The 19,306-nt window shown below is 48.9% G+C and overlaps 1 protein-coding gene across 1 annotated transcript in view; it reads right to left on the bottom strand.

Annotated features, from left to right (window-relative positions):
• Window positions 1–7,658: 7,658 nt before the first annotated feature.
• The window catches only part of HACD3 (3-hydroxyacyl-CoA dehydratase 3), a 33,518-nt gene continuing 21,870 nt past the window's right edge, over window positions 7,659–19,306 (bottom strand). Inside the window, exons 8-11 of the mRNA XM_088452749.1 lie at window positions 9,921–10,033; window positions 9,336–9,442; window positions 8,833–8,964; window positions 7,659–8,289 (exon numbers count right to left, since the gene is read on the bottom strand). Of these exons, the coding sequence (XP_088308875.1) occupies window positions 8,213–8,289; window positions 8,833–8,964; window positions 9,336–9,442; window positions 9,921–10,033 (429 nt within the window). The 3' untranslated portion in view covers window positions 7,659–8,212. The remainder of the gene's footprint in view (window positions 8,290–8,832; window positions 8,965–9,335; window positions 9,443–9,920; window positions 10,034–19,306) is intronic.

Raw genomic sequence — 19,306 nt, 5'->3', positions numbered from 1 at the left:
GTGTAAGTCCTTACATAAATATGTATAATGGTGAAGTGCGTATTATGCCCACCAATCTAATACCACCCAGGCATTCGATCCTGGGACCCTTCTGTTACTGGTGTACTCGCCTTATCAGGTGAGCCATTTTATCTCCAGATGAACCCGCTTTTGAAGTGGGAATCAAAAAGACGACCTCAATGCTGTGAGGCAGTAATACCACCGCACTAGCCGCGCATCACTAACTTCCTCTTGTATGAGCCACCGAATGGAGCACAGAAGATATAAATCTATATAGATGCACATATGCATACCCTCTAACGTGAGCACAGAATGAAAAAAGGTTTTAAGATCAGCCTATAATGTAGTATATGGTTTTCACATATATGCATGGGAAGAGTACTGCTCCTCTCAAAGGTAAGCCAATGTGAGGCATAAGCCTGGGGAAGGGACCCAAAAAAAAAAAGAGCTAACCCTGAGTGAAGGGTATGCTATAACCATAAGTTCTGGCCACAGCACCAGAACAGTGGCTAATACTATACATTTAGGCAAGGTAGCTAGTATACCATGAGATAGCTCAGACTTTAGATGAAGCTAGGCACCCTTTGTGATAGATGCGGTGAGGCAGTTCCAAGGGGAAGTCTGACAGGGGGTAATAGCAGGCGCTGCAATTGGCAGGACTGTGTCTCGTCAGCACAGCGCTACTAGCCGGGATGTGCACCAGCTGAATAACTGGCTCCTCTCAGAACCTCATAACGCGGTGTTATAGTTCAAAAATAAAAGGGGATTGGGCTAGTTCCCATTCTGCTAGCAAACCAGCCATCACTATACTCCTGTCATCCAGTGACAGGCATCCCTACCGTTTGCGCTGAAGGACTCCCAGCGTGGGATGTGGAGGGGATAGGAGACCACGCTAAAGCACTCCCTGCTGCAGGTAGTGCCTAAGCTATACTACCTGCGTGCAGGAGATGACAGTAATATTTCTAAATAAGAACATGAGCAATAATTAAGAGCCATGAAATGAACGGAGCCCAAGGACAAAATTCACCCCAGCCTGTGTATGTTCTATAACTACTGTCCTTAGAAGGGAAGCAGGGGGCGCTGGAATACCGCTCTGAGTGTGCGAAGTGTCACACTCCAGTCAGCACAGCGCTGCTAACCCCATTAATAGAACTGACACTACTTATATCGGCAGGTGGCTCTAGGCCTTCATGATATGAAGTGTACACAAGGGCCCCTTAGAGACTAATTTTATTGAGATATGCGACAATAATATGGAGTACCAGAATTGATATTGAGAAGGGTACCTGTACTTAGACATATAACGCGTTTGTCATCCCAAGTATTCATACAAGGAATGGGTGTCTAATAAGTTTGCTACCAAGTAATAATAGGTCCTCTGAACAGGGCGCTGTAGATATAGACTGACGGAAACCGAACTATAACCCCAGGAGGGTGTAAGTACGTATCTTTATATACATTTGTGGACATACAAGAAGGCCCCAGGACATGTATAGGGTCCATACTGGAAGCAATGCCTAAGAGTATCACTATGTAAGCCGCATCACATGACTAGTTTATAGAGCACCATATAATATGTATGGAACTAGCCTACAGCTTCTGGTAAGCCCAGGCGGCTTTCGCATGCGTGGTATTATAGGTAAACCTAATGATAGTGGAAGTATAAACATACCTACACATATACATAAATATATATATGAATGTATACACACACACACACACACACAACTCAAACCCCAAGGAGAGATAGTGTAAAGCGGAGTTATTGTACCAACTAGCGCATCAGGAGAGCCAGCAACCAATCGCAGCCTCCTTCTTTCAATATGCTAGGTATCCGACATAAAACTGATAAGAACAGATCCTACCTCTGCTCTTATGGTAAGGCTAAGAAGCGATATCCACATATGGATACGCGTACCTCATACAAATATATATATATATATATATATGTATTACATATACATACACCCACATATATGTACACACATACACACACGTGGCTTACCTCCACTCAGGGAGACTGCTCATGTGCCGCATGTGGCCGTCATTCTGCTACTGCGTAGGGGCAGGATATTTTAGCAGCGTGCTGTCCCCGACTGGTTTTGCATAAAGCGGAAGCATTCAAGGCTCCTAATGCAAAACCCCTCATTAACTGAACCTCTCTCCTGCTAGACCGGAGAGGGTTCATGGGAGCACTGATGTTGTTCTAGGCCTACAGTTCCCGGTATTCCCAGGCGGTCGTAGGCTGCTATGGCAGGGCGTGCCGGTCATACATCGCTACATTGGGGAGCTGCATTTGGTATAACGTTAAGGCTATTAGCCCTATGCTATAGACTAGCCAATAGGGAAGCCTGCTCAGCCCCGCCAGGAGCTGCGGGATGCAGCGTCTCCTCCTGAGTTTAGATGAGAGCTGCTAATAGCTATTTGGTGGTTTCACTGGGGACTGAACCCAGGACCTGCTGTCTGTAATCCAGATGTGATAACCACTACACTATGAAACCTCAGGTAGTGCTGCAAGCACAGGGAGTACACACAAACTCCACACAGCAAAGGGCTGCGGAGGGATCTGAGCCTACAACGTCAGCGCTGAAAGGCAGTCATGTCAACCATTATCTGTTATAGAACAATGATAGCAGAACCACGCTGCTCTATGTCCAGCAGGTCTGTAACTTTGACTGTGCCTCAGCTGCCTATACTAGCTCGCCCTTTGAAAAGGCAGACGCAGCGCTCCTGTTATGGAGAATGTCGGGCCTCCACGCGGTGCTTAAGATGATTCTTTGCACTTGCTGCCTGGGGCACATAGACTGTACTGGGGAATACAGGGCAAGAGGGTGCACGGTGCAACAGAGACTCTCCCGCTATCATCGCACCACTCCCCTAATAAGAGACCTGACTCGCAAGCCGTGGTTCTATAATCCGCGGTGCAGCGTCTCCTCCTGTAACAAGAGGAGGGACATTGCAGGTAGACAGGCGCGCTGTAGCGGCGTCTAACGGGCGCGCGGGAGATCAACCCGGCGCCGGTGTTCTTTTAAGCACTGGCGCGGTGATTACAGACAGTCGCTGAACGGCTCTGTTAGGGTGCGCGGTGCATGCACTGAAGCGGTGTCCACGTGCCCCTGACCATGCCGTCGCCGGAGCTTCTACATTACAAGCCCCGGCGCAGTACAGGGAAGCTCCTGCTAGTGGCGCGCCTACCGCAGCTACCCCCTCCTGCTCCCCTCTGGGGAGGAGGACCCGGACTGCGGCCTGTCAGCGCTTGACCTCGCTGCAGTGCAGAGCACTGAGGGGGAGAGCCCGCCTTAACGCTGAGCCACAGACGCTTTACAAATGGCACCGCTGAAATGGCGGGCTTAACAGTGACCGCTAGCGGCATGTCACTGAGCCCAGCTAACGTCCACTGCTCCTGCTAATCAGGAGCAGTGGTCATACTTACAGACTGCTGCGGCCGGGATGCTGGGCTGAGGGGGCGGCGTGGAACCCGGACACATGCCGGTGTTAGCAGTGGCGGGTCCTCGCAGGGTCAGATGACTCCATTATGTGTGCCCCCTCCTTAGGGTCACCGGACACAGGCTGCAGTAGCCGTGTGGTGCCCTTCCCGGCGGCTCCCACGTAGCAGGCAGACTGCCACAGTAAGCAGCCTGCCTGTCCTCAGTGCTTGTCTAATAACTAAAAATATATATGAGAAAGGCTGGAGACAGCCTGATGTGCGACCGGCTCTCTCGGGCACATTCTAAAAACTGGGGCTGATGGGGCATAGAGGGGGAGGAGCCAGTCACACTTCTAGATTATTTAAAGTGCCAGGCTCTGCTCTACCACCGTCTATACCCCACTGTCTTGAACTCCAGTGTCCCCTAGTGGATGAAGGAGAAAGGTGGCTTCTGAAGCACTGAAAGGTCTGAACTTCAGAAATGGCAGTGAACAGACTGAAAAATATGTAAAAAGTCGAAACTTCAGAGAGGAAATGTTTAGCGCTCTGTCCAAGCCATTCTGCAAGTATGACAGCAGATGAGCTAAGTTGAACGAATACGTATGGGCTTTCTCCCGTTCACACCAAGAGATGTAAATCTTTCAAATGCAAAAGAAATTTGTGGCAGATGATCCGCCATGACCCCTGCCAAACTATTTTATTAAGGAGGGTGTGACTGTCTGCACTGTGTTTGCACACTGTGCTTCACACGCATCGCACAGGGACGACCCTTCAGAGCGAGAATGGGTAAATGTCTTTTTGCACTTGGTGCAGGCAAACTGTTGTGAAGCAGTTTTGTCTGTTGCTCTGGAAGACATCATACCCACACACAATTGCAGATAATCTGAAACAGTAAACTGGGGCAGACAGAGCAAAGATAGAGAGGAGCAGAATTTCAATAATAATGCTACCCAATGAAGAATAGATAGGGTAGCAATAAATGCTACCCCACTGTATTACTCTCAGACCCCTTGCAGACTGGAGCTGTCAGTCACTCTTCTCCCCAAGGATGTGGAGTGTTGTACACGCTGTCTAGACTGCACTTAGCATAAATAGCGCCCGGTATCACTTCGAACGCTATGCCGGGCATTGGTGTTCCGGCGTCTAGTTAACGACAGGCGTCTAGATTTAGACGCCTGTCATTAGTACCACGCCGGGATTAGAACGCTGGAAGCCGGCAGTCGGGATTTAGACCGTCTGCTTCCAAATTACATTCCCTTCCAACACATCAACTTCAAGAACTGACTGTTCACTTGCTGAATAATATAGCGCACCCCTTGCCAGGTGCTACTGTAACAAGATAATCAGTGTTATCTACTTCCCCTGTCAGTGGTTTTAATGTTGTAGCTGATCAGTGTAGGTCATGGCTGTGCCTTACTGTATTTCCATACATGGTGTATACAGATCATATTCTGCTGGTGGTAAATACAGAGCCAGGATGGAGTATTGAGCACTGAGACATTAAGAGCTTATTTAGCAGTCTTTGAAACAGGATTTAAAAGCTTTGCATTGGTTAAAGTTTATGTATGTTCAGGTCCGACAACACGCTTTCTGCTTTAGGCTTGTAGATACATTCTGTATGATTTATGTCTCTTTACCTTTTAAGGTGCATACACACGGTATGATATCTATGAACGATATCTCTACTTTTATGCAGTGAAGGACCAATGATGCATGTTCCCGCATGAACGATAACGATATCTATGTTCCTCTGTACATGCCGGGTAATTTGCTTGATATTGTCAACTTTACCTGTTCAGAGATGTGGCAGGATGACTTCACTAAAAGATATCTTTCAAGTCGTTGGTGGTACAGATCGTAGCGTGTGTATGCAGCATAACATACTGTACATTACAGAAAAATAACTGGTTGTAAATACGATTACCAAAATAAAGTGTGCTGTAAACGGGACCAAGAACCTGTAACTATAGAGTCTGACCGTTTTATGAGATGCATTATTTATTTATATATGAATACCCTAAAATGCTCTACATACAGTGCACCCGAAAAGTATTCCCAATGCTTCACTTTTTCCACATTTTGTTATGTTACAGCTTTATTCCAAAATTTAATAAATTAATTTTTGTCCTCAAAATTCTACACACAATACCCCATAATGACAACGTGTGAAAATTTTTTTGCGATTTTTTGAAAATTTATAAAAAAAAATAATCACATGTACATAAGTATTCACAACCTTTGCTCAATACTTTGTTGATGCACCTTTGGCAGCAATTGCAGCCTCAAGTCTTTTCAAAATATGATGCCACAAGCTTGGCACACCTATCTTTGGGCAGTTTCGCCCATTCCTCTTTGCAGCACCTCTCAAGCTTCATCAGGTTGGATGGGAAGCGTCGGTGCACAGCCATTTTCAGATCTCTCCAGAGATGTTCAATCTGATTCAAGTCTGGGCTCTGGCTGGGCCACTCAAGGACATTCACAGAGTTGTCCTGAAGCCACTCCTTTGATATCTTGGCTGTGTGCTTAGGGTTGTTGTCCTGCTGAAAGATGAACTGTCGCCCCAGTCTGAGGTCAAGAGTGTTCTGGAGCAGGTTTTCATCCAGGATGTCTCTGTACATTGCTGCATTCATCTTTCCCTCTATTCTGACTAGTCTCCCAGTTCCTGCCGCTGAAAAACATCCCCACAGCATGATGCTACCACCACCATGCTTCACTGTAGGGATGGTATTGGCCTGGTGATGCGCGGTGCCTGGTTTCCTCCAAACATAACGCCTGCCATTCACGCCAAAGAGTTCAATCTTTGTCTCATCATGGTCTGAGAGTCCTTCAGGTGCATTTTGGCAAACTCCAGGCAGGCTACCATGTGCTTTTTACTAAGGAGTGGTTTTCGTCTGGCCACTCTACCATACAAGCCTGATTGGTGGATTGTTGCAGAGATGGTTGTCCTTCTGGAACGTTCTCCTCTCTCCACAGAGGAATGCTGTAGCTCTGACTGAGTGACTATCGGGTCCTTGGTCACCTCCCTGACTAGGGCCCTTCTCCCCCGATTGCTCAGTTTAGACGGCCGTCTACCTCTAGGAAGAGTCCTGTTGGTTCCGAACTTCTTCCATTTACGGATGATGGAGTCCACTGTGCTCATTGGGACCTTCAAAGCAGCAGATAATTTTTCTGCACCCTTCCCCAGATTTGTGCCAATCAAGCCAATCCTGTCTTGGACGTCTACAGACAATTACTTGGACATCATGCTTGGTTTTTGCTCTGACATGCACTGTCAAGTGTGGGACCTTATATAGACAGGTGTATGCCTTTCAAAATCATGTCCAATCAACTGAATTTACCACAGGCGGACTCTAATTAAGCTGTAGGAACATCTCAAGGATGATCAGTGGAAACAGGATGCACCTGAGCTCAATTTTTATCTTCATGGGAAAGGCCATGAATACTTATGTAAAGTACATGTTATTTATTGATCCTGTATTTACTTTTAAATGTTGGAATAAAGGACTTTTTTTAGAAGACTGGTGAGTGCACCCGTTTCTTTAAAGGTTATACAAAGGACCTGAAGGTCCCTCTTGGGCAGCTACCCCAGCACTCTTGGACTACAAAAACGTGAGTGTGGACATACTTTGACTGTTCTTTATAAGTGTTTTTTTTTTTTTTTATTAAATTTGCAAAAATCTCAAAAAACTTTACACAAGTTGTCATTATGGGGTATTGGGTGTAGAATTTTGAGGACAAGAATGAATTTATTCCATTTTGGAATAAGGCTGTAACATAAAATGTGGAAAAAGTGAAGCGTTGTGAATACTTTCCGGATGCACTGTACTTATTGAAAAAGTAATTTTATCGTATAGTTCCAAATGCTGAAGATGGTAATCACCTGGCTGCAATGTCACCGGTAGAAGTTGTGCTTCTTTACCAATAGCATGTAGAAAGCTACAGCAAGGCTGACAACGGCAGTACTAGGACTAGGCCACTCATTCTCTAGCACACTATTTCATATTAATGCCTAACTGGGGGATTGTTGCAGCATCTAACCACACACTGATCTTCCTGACTAACCTGAGTCCTAGGGTTCTCTAATCTTACTGCTGCTTTCTGCAAAAAAAGAGCTCTATATCATATAAAGCTTGTCTGCAGTTTTGTGGCTCCGATTTTAGATGTTGAATAATAAGGGGCCACTGTCACAATATAACAAAATAAAATGATGAATATTTTAGAACTCAATACATTAAAACTGTAAATTCTGTTTAATTTTGCACAATATTATAATGCGACTCCTTCCGGTTCCAGAGCACACAAGAACTTTGGTGACGCAGCACCATGTTTAATGCTTGTGGATATAATTAATAACCAGTTTAAAAGAGGGATTGTATATTTAATCTCTCAACTATACAATTTCGGAACCTACTGATGCACATTTAAGTCGTCTGAGAGTTGTCTCTATGCTAAATCTGTGATGATTAAAATATTCCACCTCCATGAGTGTGGGGAGTAAAATGTGCACTGCACCATGGTTCTTTCTATATTATACATTGAAGCTACAGTAGGTGTAGGCTGCTATCGCAGACCCTTCAATTGCTGCTGAAGTGCTGGACCTCATGAGGCCTGTGAAACAGACAGCAGGAATGTGTGCGAGATACACACTCAGAAGTAACACATTGGTCCCAGTATTGGGGGAACAAAAAACTGCATTCAGGGAAGGAGAGGGGAGGGGGAATGAACAATAACCATGAATAATCAAATGATTCTCCTTTAAGCCAAAGAAAAAAAAAAAGCTCATCATTAATGCATCTTCCTTTTCCGACTTCCCAGGCGCCTGCGTCTCTGCTTGTGCAAGTGGCGGAAATTGATGACAAGTCCTGTTGTAAGACAAAAGCGATTGTTGTTAATAAGGCAGCCATATATGTTACAGGTAAAGACCTTTAAAGAAGAACTCTAGTCACTGTGTCTCTTATTCTGTTAGTTGGTAGGAACATGTTTTATTGTCCAAATACAAATGGGGTATGGAGTTCTTTAACTTTTGTTAACCCCCCTCCCACAAAAACTCACTGTAAATCTTATTAATTAATTTGACCACACTGCACAGTAGATGTTCTCAGTTGTTGGTTTGTACAATGGAACATTTTGTTTCCCAACTTTAACTAGAGTCCGTGCAGTAAAGTACTTATATTGGCAGTCACTGCATGGCGGACTTCTCTAATATTTCACTTGTTAAATACAAATGACAACAGTGTAACAGAAAAACCTATTTGTTTGCAGATTACCAAGCTCCACGCATGACATTGTAGGACTAGCCAACTGTAATACATCAGCCTGCACCCTCCGTGTGCCTTGTTACAGCAATTTATTTATGTAATAATAGAAATACATGAAAGGATATAGTAAGAATACAGTAAACTCACCCAAAAATAAGAGGACTAGGTAAATAATTAGAAAGACCGAAAAACTGATGTTCACATTCAAGGGTGATGGAAGGTGGAGACTGAATTTCCCAGTCTCTGTGAAGATTGGTATTGTCAGGACAATGGAGGCAGCTGTAGGATGAGAGTTCAGTTTAGTACCTTAATTATGTTAATGTTTCTTCTTCTTCTTCTGGGTAAACCAGCTAGCAACATATTACAGAGAATTGATAGATGATGGGAAAAAATAAGATTATGACCTTATATCATGAGGAAAAAGGGGGAAGGACCAGCCGCGGGTTCCCAGTAAAAGCAATCAAATATTCTCCCCTTACACTTAAGGGTATCTGTAACCTACACACAGTGGAGCTAGTGCAGCCTATTCCTCTCACTGGGAAAAAGTGCAGAACTTCTATAAAGTATTTATGCTGGTGATGGTGGTAATGCAAAGCTATGTACACAAATGGAGATTCTGTGCTACTCCTCTCATATAGGTCACAACGTACCTTCTGACAAAACGCCTAGCGGGTAGAGTGGTATCCAGATGGTGTATCTGATCCATGTAAGCAGCTTCCATTCCATGTCTATGCAGGCCAGCATGTAGAATGGGTACCTGGTGGCAAAGGAGGCAATAACTGCACCATGCAACATTTTTTGTTTCTATATAATCAAAGTAGAATCTCTAATCCTATGTATCTAGGAACTTTGAACACTGAACATTTGGAAGTACTGTATTAATACTCCAGTGTTTTCACTACAGTGTCCCCTAGTGGATGAAGGAGAAATGTCATAGTATTTAATATCTCAAAAATCTTAATCATACATCAATCAAACGGTTTTCCCTGTTGTATAGAAGCTACTTAGGGAGCGTAGTAAGGACAGACGAGACATCAGACTGGTTTGAGTTGGGGTGTGGCCAGTTGTGAGTGCGTGTCCACACCCAGCTTTGCATGTTCTGTAGTGTATTGTGCGCACCAATGCGGAGCCTTGCTCCTCCTCCCTAGTTGACCTTTGCTCTCCCGACGGGTCAGAGTAATTTGTACAGGATGAATTCTTATCAGACACCTCTCTCACAGGACACACAGGCGTACCGGATGACTTCGATGGCACTCCACGAGTAGAATATAAAGAAGATGACTCCATTGTTCTGTATCTCAGTCACTTCTCCCAGGATGATAAAAAGTAAAAAGCTCCTGCCTACCACCTGAGGGAGGCAGAAAAGATGTGTTAGATATACAGAACCCAAGTATCCATAGCAGCCTATCAGTCAGCCTGCACAATGTACAGATTATATAGACACAGCTGTGCATAGCATATTAGTGCTCATTACTCTATTCTTGCCACCACTGATGATGGAGGAGTCATCTAGCATGTACTGCACAGTGTGAAAACACATTAAGAATTCTGATTAAAGGATATCTTCATCCATCAATAAAAATGTAGTTTCTTCTTCAGGGCCCATAGGGCTCCACAGGGAGAACTTGGGGTTTGGGTGATGGTTGAGGACCGGGCACCACGCAGTTAAAGCTTTCGGCTCCCAGGATGCACTGGCCCAACCCCCTATACCCCACTCCCGAGCCACCTCAGTTTCGTCGGTGCCCGGCCGGAGTGGGGTCACCATTATGCAGTAGGCTGCTTAGGCAGCCGAAATAGTTTTATATTTATGATTCTATTTATCTTTTGTACTTTATCTTGAGCGAGCAGCAGCGGACTGTCCCTCAGGATGTCTGCGCTACCGCTCCGTCACCCCTCTGGGCGCCGCAACGCCAGCTTCGGCTGGGGATTTCGGCAGGCATCCCGAGGTCCTCGCTAGCCGGCCCCATGGACGGCCCCAGACTGGAGCCCGGACACAAGGAGACAGGTAAGGCGGGTCATCGCTCGCGGTGACCCGCGGATTGGCAGTCATACTTCCGGTCTCAGGGGACAGACCGGAGGAGCAGAGAGTGAACACAGGCTTTGATCCACTAGACCACCAGAGTACATATGGAGCGGGAAGCAAGCGTCCTGGTGGTTAAAAATTCAGCATGGGAAGGTCAGCCTTCCCCATTAAAGCAGCCCCTCAGCTCAGAGTGCCATCTCTCTGAGGTCTCGCTTCCCTGAGCTGCTATCCTCCAATCACGCCCCCTCAGAAGTCTCCGGCGGCCATTTTCTCCAGGCTCAGCCACAGCTCTCTGGGAAACGCTGGATCCGGTACCCCCACATACCTCTCCCTGGAGTCAGGTTATGTAGTGCTATAGCCTACCAGATGTTGAGTCACTGATCACAGAATCTGTGTAGTTAATTGTAGTGCCATTCTGCAGTTATATTGTATTTCTGCATTGTATGTGACTTATGCTAGCGCTGCCTGTCTGTTTATTACTCTATACTGTCAGCATATTTCTTTCCCTTTTATTTCTGACTTTGCCCTAACATACAGGTGTATTCAGGGTTTTTCACAGTACCTCACATCTCTACAATTAATGTATTGATGAGGATTGTCACATACAGTTGGTTACAGCACAATGCCATATTTGTGCTGGGCGCTCCTGCAGCTTGACCAAGCCTAAGACAGAATCAGTATATTGCATTCCTACTTCTATCCTATATACCCAGTGGTTGCATTATACCCAGTGCCATATTGTGTGCTATAACAAGAGATATGGTAAGAACTTACCTTTGTTATCTCTGTTTCTACGAAGTCCATAGGGTCCACAGGGTTGACCTTGGGGTTATAGCTGGAACAGGATCCATGGGCACCACACAGTTAAGCTTTTAGCTCCCAGGATGCACTTGGGTCCTCCTCTATACCCCGCCCCCGAGCCACAGGCACCTCAGTTGGTAAGCAGCCTAGGCCGGAGGAGAATATGGAACAGAGAGAAGGAAGACTGGAACACACAAGAAACCATACTCACAGCAATAGGAGACGGAAAACCGGTGACCAGCCACACAGCCCATTTGAAGCCAGGTGCGTCAGGGCGGGCGTCCTGTGGACCCTATGGACTTCGTAGAAACAGAGATAACAAAGGTAAGTTCTTACCATATCTCTTGTTTTCTACTTCAGGGTCCATAGGGGGTCCACAGGGTTGACCTTGGGGATGTCCCAAAGCAGTACAACTAAGGGCGGGGACGCTCCTGTGCTGAAAGGAGTACCCGGCGCCCAAAGGATGCATCCTGAGAGGCAAAGGTGTCAAACGCATAGAACCTCAAAAACGTTTGAATTGAAGACCAAGTGGCCGCCTTACACAGCTGAACAGCAGAAGCGCCACGTCTAGCAGCCCAAGAGGGACCCACAGAACGAGTGGAATGAGCCTTAACAGAGGCTGGCACAGGTAAGCCCTCCTGTGCATAAGCCTCACAAATAACGGAACGAAGCCAACGGGCTAACGTTTGTTTGTTGGCAGGCCAACCCCTCTTGTGAAAACCAAAGAGGATAAACAAGGAATCAGACTTCCTAACCGAAGCCGTCCGGTCTACATAAATTCTAAGCGCCCGGACCACATCTAAGGAAGTCTCACCAGCTGAAAGATCAGGGGACTGAAAAGCTGGCACAACAAGTTCCTGATTAATATGGAACTTCGAGACCACTTTGGGCAAAAACTCAGGACGAGTGCGGAGCACCGCTCTGTCCTGGTGAAAAATCAGGAAAGGAGGGCGACAGGAAAGCGCCCCCAATTCAGACACCCTCCTGGCCGAAGCAATTGCCAGGAGAAAAACCGTCTTAAATGTCAGCCACTTGAGCTCCACCGCCTCAAGAGGCTCAAACGGAGGACCCTGCAGGACCCGTAGCACCACCGCCAAGTCCCAAGGAGCCACAGGAGGCACAAAGGGAGGCTGGATCCTGAGAACACCTTGGAAAAAGGTGTGAACGTCTGGTAGTATTGCAATCCGCCGTTGAAACCACACGGACAAGGCGGACACATGAACCTTCAGAGATGCAAGGCGTAAGCCGAGATCCAATCCTGACTGAAGAAATTCCACGATCCTAGAAACTCGGAACACCTGAGGATCATAAAGTCTGGACTCACACCACTGAAAGTAAGTGTGCCACACTCTGTGATAAATCCGTGCTGAAGCAGGCTTGCGTGCCCTGAGCATCGTACCAATAACCGAACTGGAGAAGCCCCGAGACCTCAAGACGGCTGTCTCAAGAGCCATGCCGTCAAAGACAGCCGACCCAGATCCGGGTAAAGGCAGGGCCCCTGAGACAACAGGTCCCGACGTTGAGGAAGAAGGTACGGAGCGTCGATGGAGAGGCTCCTCAGATCGGAGTACCAAGGACGTCTGGGCCACGCCGGAGCTACCAGCACGAGCATGCCGCCGTCCTGCTTGAATTTCCGCAGAACCCGAGGAAGCAGGGATATCGGAGGAAACAGATACGCCAGGTGAAACGTCCATGTCACCGACAGCGCGTCCACCAGACTTGCACCTGCGTCTCTTGTCCTTGACCCGTAAACGGGCAACTTGTGATTGTGACGGGAGGCCATCAAGTCCAGCTCCGGCAGTCCCCACCTGTCCACGAGTAGCTGAAACACCTCTGGGTGAGGAGACCATTCCCCGGGATGCACGTCGTGACGGCTGAGGAAGTCCGCCTCCCAATTGAGGACTCCGGGGATGAAGACCGCCGAGATCGCTGGAATGTGACCCTCCGCCCAAGACAGGATACGAGACACCTCCGACATCGCTGCCTGACTGCGAGTTCCGCCTTGGTGATTGATATACGCCACCGTGGTGGCGTTGTCGGACTGCACCTGTACCGCCCTTCCGTGAAGAGCGGGGCCGGACGACTGCAGGGCCTTGTATACTGCCCGCAGTTCCAGGATGTTGATGGGGAGAAGTGCTTCTTCCGCTGACCAACGACCCTGAAGCGACAAAGAGCCGGTCACTGCCCCCCAACCCCGGAGACTGGCATCCGTCGTGAGCAGGACCCAGTCCGGGATCCAAAATGGGCGCCCCTCGACCAGATGAGCTGTCTGAAGCCACCAAGCCAAAGATAGCCGAACGTCCGGAGACAACACCAGCACCTGAGAGCGGATCCGGTGAGGTAACCCGTTCCATTCTGATAGAATCAGCCCCTGCAGGGGCCGGGAATGGAACTGGGCAAATTCCACCATGTCGAATGTCGACACCATGGACCCCAGAACTCTCATAGCCGAATGGACCGACAGGCGGCAACGGCTCAGGCAACTGCGTATCCGCAGCTGTAGTGAGGCGACCTTCTCCGGAGTCAGGAAGATCCTTTGCTGACGCGAATCCAGCAGGGCTCCCAAATGAACCATCCGCTGTGATGGAATCAGAGAGGACTTTTTCCAATTTATCAACCACCCGTGTGCTTGCAGGCAAGCGATCGTCAGGTGGAGATGTTGAAGCAGTACCTCCGGGGAGCTCGCCAGCAACAGGAGGTCGTCCAGGTACGGCAGCAGCCGTACATTCTGGTTCCGAAGATGTGCGGCCATGACCGCCATAATCTTCGTGAACACCCTCGGTGCCGTGGAGAGACCAAAGGGTAGCGCCCGGAACTGATAGTGGTGTTGAAGGATAGCGAACCTCAGATACCGCTGGTGTGAAGATGCTATCGGAACATGGAGGTAGGCGTCCTGGATGTCCAGGGACACCATGTAATCCCCCGGTTCCATCGCCAGAATGATGGAACGTAACGTTTCCATCCTGAACTTGGGAACTCTGAGGAATTTGTTCAGAGACTTCAAGTTGAGGATAGGGCGATGAGAACCATTGGGTTTCTGCACCAGAAACAGAGACGAATAATACCCCGTCCCTCGTTGTGATAGAGGAACGGGAACAATGACCCCTGCTTTCAGCAAGGACTCTATAGCCTCCTGAACCTGTAACGCCTTGGTCTTGTTCTGAGAAGGACTTGTGCAGAAAAACTGGTGGGGTGGTCTGTGCCGAAAAGACAGGGCGTACCCCTGGGAGACCACTTCTCGAACCCAGGCATCCGTGGTGGTATTGTGCCAGCACTGGGCAAATAGAAGAAGTCGGCCTCCCACTCTTAGGTCCCCTAGAGGGAGGCCCGTCCCATCAGGCTGCAGGTTTATCTTCCTGCTTGGAAGAAGGGCGCCGAGCACTCCAGGCTTGCTTCTTGGGTTTAGAGGCCGTCTTACTCGCAGACTGTCTCGGGAAGGACTGACCTTTCGCCTTACCCTGAACCCGAAAGGAACGAAAAGCCGAACTCCGAACCTTAGCAGGCAGTGCCGCCGAAGGGAGGAAGGCCGACTTGGATTTAGCCAGGGTGTCCACTATTTTGTCCAAGTCCGGACCAAATAGTAATTCCCCATTGAAAGGTAAGGCCTCCAGACCTTTCTTTGAATCAGAGTCCGCTCTCCAGGACCGCAACCATAAGGATCGGCGGGCAGACACCGCTGCAGCCGATACCCGCGAGGTCAGCAGACTAGCATCTAAAGAAGCTTCTCCAATGTAAGAAGCTGCGTCCCTCATTTGTCCCAACAACGCCCGCTGGACATCCGGAGCGTCGTCCGGGAAGGTATCTTCCAATGCATTGGCCCACCCCTCAATGGCCTTGGCCACCCAGGAAATGGCCATGGACGGTCGGGCCACCGCCCCGGAGAGGGAGTAAATAGACTTTAAGCAAGTCTCAACTTTCCTGTCCGTGGGATCCTTCAGCGAGGATATCGACGGTAATGGTAAGGTGGCGCCCCGAGTTAAACGGGTGACATGGGAATCCACCGCCGGTGGAGTTTCCCATTTTTTACAATGTGCCTCAGGGAAGGGGTAATTAGAAGCCAACCGCTTCTGAGGAAGGAATCTCTTACTGGGCGCCTGCCAAGCTACCGCCATATGATCCGTCAACTGATCCGACAGGGGAAACACCGCAGAAGCCACCTTAGTTTTTTTGAAACTAGGAAACTTCGACCTAGGAACCGGTGCCTCATCCGCTATAAGAAGAATAGCTCGCACCGCCCTAACTAGTGCTCGCACATTAATGGACGACTTGGTATCCATTTCCTGGACCGAGGCGTCCGAGTCAGTGTCATCAGGGACCTCCCCATCATCTGAGGAACCCTCTGAGTCCGATACCTGAGCAGCCCGTGTCATGAGTGGGCGTTTAGAAATCCTAGAAGGCATGTCAGTCTGCAACATTGACTGAAAAGCCGAGGAAGCGGCCGCCAAATTTTGCACGGAGTTGGAGAGCACATCCACCCATGGTGGAGGCGTCGCCATAGGGGCCTGAAAAGGTACCACAGGCTGCTGCGGCACAGGGGAAGCCTGTATATACATAGGCAACCCCGCATAGGGACCAACTGATTGAGACCCAGGAGGACTCCGCAATAACTGCGGGACACCCGGGGAATGGGGGATGGTCGGCTGGGGCACCACCCTAGTAGGGAGAGCAGTCGGGACCGACAGACGGTCCGCAATAGACACCAGCACTTGAAAAAACATCGCCCACGGTGGTTCCTGCGCCAGAGAAGGTCTGGATGGGCCAGGAGCCACCTGGCATCGACTACACAGGCCATCCTGTGACAAATCCTCCCTATCTACTCCTGCAGAACAGCGTCCGCAGGAGGCCAACACCGGAGCCACTGAGCGCTCAACCTCCTCGTCTGACATGACAGAATATATTATATATCTGGCACCAGGGTAGAAGTGAAACGCACTCACCGGTGTGCTGAACAACAGCCCACAATATGGCACTGAGTAGCACACAACTGTATGTGACCTCACAAATACGTGATCTATATAAGTGAGGTCAGTAGAAACGCCCCTCCCCCACACACCTGCAGGGCTTGTAGGAGAAGTAAAGGGATAGGTATAAGCTGACAGTAAGTAGAAAATAAGCACAGACAGGCAGCACTAGCAAAAAGTCACATACCATGCAGGAAGATATACTCACTGCACCTTTACACTACCATCAACCTGCCCAGATTCAGTGTCTGGGAGGGCTATAGTGCTGTGTACGCTGTCCTTAATCAGGGGAGAGGTACACAGGGGGACCGGTCCGCGTGCTCCCTGAGATCTGCGCTGCCACTGTGGGAAAATGGCCGCTGGAGACCTCAGAGGAGGAGTGGCCGAGTAATCTGCAGCTCAGCGACGCCAGACTGCGTGCTGAAAGGCGCGCTGAGCTGAGGGGAGGAGCCGCTGACAGGGAAGGCTTCCTCCCCTGGCTGGCCATAACCCCAGGGATGCTGGCTTCCCGCTTGCCGGTTATCCCTGGTGGTCTAGTGGTCCCACGGGTTATGGGGGGGGGCCCGCCGCCACTGCCAGCAGCCTCCGGTCTGTCCCCAGGACCGGAGGCTAAAGGACTGCATTTAAGGCATTCCGCGCGCCGCCGCTAGCCAGCGACGCGCGGCTTACCTGAATCCCCGGCGACTCCGGCAGCAGTCCTGGGAGGTAGACAGAGTCCGGCTAGTACGGACTCTGTCCTCCCGCCGCGATCCCCAGATCAGTACTGGCGTCGCGGCGCCAGTCGGGGATCAGAGCGGCAGCGTGGGCGTCTGTACAGACAGCCCTTCGCTGCCGGCTGTAGTAAAAATAGATTAAAAATAAATAAAATTTTACTTAAAATAAAAAGCTTCTGGGGGCTGCTCCTGCAGCCCCCCTGCGCGGTGACCGACTCCAGCCGGGCACCAGCTTACACTGAGGTGCCTGTGGCTCGGGGGCGGGGTATAGAGGAGGACCCAAGTGCATCCTGGGAGCTAAAAGCTTAACTGTGTGGTGCCCATGGATCCTGTTCCAGCTATAACCCCAAGGTCAACCCTGTGGACCCCCTATGGACCCTGAAGTAGAAACTACTCTACAGCTATGTCTAGCAAAGGCAAGAGTAGCAAGCAAGCATCTGCACCTATACTGCTATCATGCAAATTATGTGCTGCAGGCTTAAGTAAGGAGAATTTGATACAAGATGGGTTATGTGTTAATTGTTATACTCCACCAGGCCCATCAGACCCCCCAGCTTCTGCACAAGAGCCCCCCTGGGCTTCCTTTTCTCAGGTGCTGACTACTATTGAGGACCGCCAAGTGGTATAGACTGTAATTTCCCCTATGGGCTTGCCACAGCAGGCAATAATTCCCCCTCTGGGTCTGCCACAACAGGTTCAGGCTATACAGGTACCTCCTGTGCCCCCTCCATGGGTAGACATATTCTCTAGCTCGGTACAGAATCTAGTGGCTACCTCTACAGCCTTTCAAACTATGTTGCAATGCGTGAAGCACCTATGCAGTAAGCCTTCTAAGCGTCCTGTATATCTTCACAGTCCATGCAGCTCTCAAGATTCTGAAGTGTCATCTGAGGAGGCAGAAGATGCTGATCTCTCTAACACTGACTCCCCTCAGGGAAAAGACAAGAGTCAGTCTAAAATCAATATTCCTGTCTTGGTGTGAGCTGTTAGATCCATCTTACTAATAGAAGATGACGAGCCAGCCCCTAAATCAAAGCACCCACTGTTTAAACGACGGAAAGTGGTTTCAGCAGAATTCCCTCTATCGGATCAATTAGCTGAACACATGGCGGCAGCCTGGCAATTGCCTGGTAAGAGGTTTCAACCCCAAAAAGGTTTGACTTCCTGTTAGTCATTTCCTGCTGCTCACTGTTCAAAATGGGAGACTCTCCCTGCGGTGGGTTTGCATGTTATGCGTTTAATTAAAAGCGCTACGTTGCCTATCCCTACAGTATCCTCTTTGAAGGACCCTTCGGATAGAAAGGTTGAATATTGTCTTAAATCAATATACTCTTTTTCAGGGGCTGTTGCCCGTCCGCCCATGGCTATTGCATGGGTGGCTAAAGCTAGAGAGAGCTGGGCTGACGCACTTGGACTCTTTTCCCTCAGATGCTTCTAGGGATCAGATGTTTTTCGTTGCTCACATACGAGATGCAGCTTCTTTTATTGGAGAAGTGACATTAGATACTAGTCTCCTAACCTCCAGAGACTCGGCCACGGCAGTGTCTGCCCGCTGTACCCTGTGGCTATGCTCATGGAAGGCGGACGCGGACTCCAAGAAAGGCCTAGAAGTGTTACCCTAGAATGGGGAGATCTTGTTTGGCCCAGACCTTGACAAGATTGTAACCGCATTTGCGGCATCAAACACTGCATTTCTGCCTTCAGCAACTACTAATGCAAAGCCACGGACTACATCTTTTAGGTCCTTTCATCCTCAAGGAAAACTTAAAAGGTCAGTCCTTTCCTAGGCAGTCGGCTTCCACTAAGGCCGCCAAACCCAGGACCAACACAGACCTGGAACACCAGACACCCTGCTTCACAACCAGAGGATAAACCTTCAACCTGACGGGACGGCCTCCCTCTGGGGGATCCCAGAGTGGGAGGTCGACTTCTTCAGTTTGCCCAGTTCTGGTGTCAAACCACCTCGGATGCTTGGATAAGAAAAGTGGTCTCTCACGGGTACGCCCTCATATTTCTTCGACGGCCATCCCACCAGTTTTTCTACACAGGCCCTCCTTCAGACCCAAACAAGGCCTTACAAATCCAGAAAGCCATAGAGTCCTTGCTGCAACCAGGGGTAATTG

Source organism: Taudactylus pleione, unplaced genomic scaffold, assembly GCF_031769625.1.
Source record: "Taudactylus pleione unplaced genomic scaffold, aTauple2 ptg000556l, whole genome shotgun sequence".
Lineage (NCBI taxonomy): Eukaryota > Metazoa > Chordata > Amphibia > Anura > Myobatrachidae > Taudactylus > Taudactylus pleione.
Note: the sequence above shows the minus strand (reverse complement) of the source record. Positions and strands in the feature narration are given on the sequence as shown.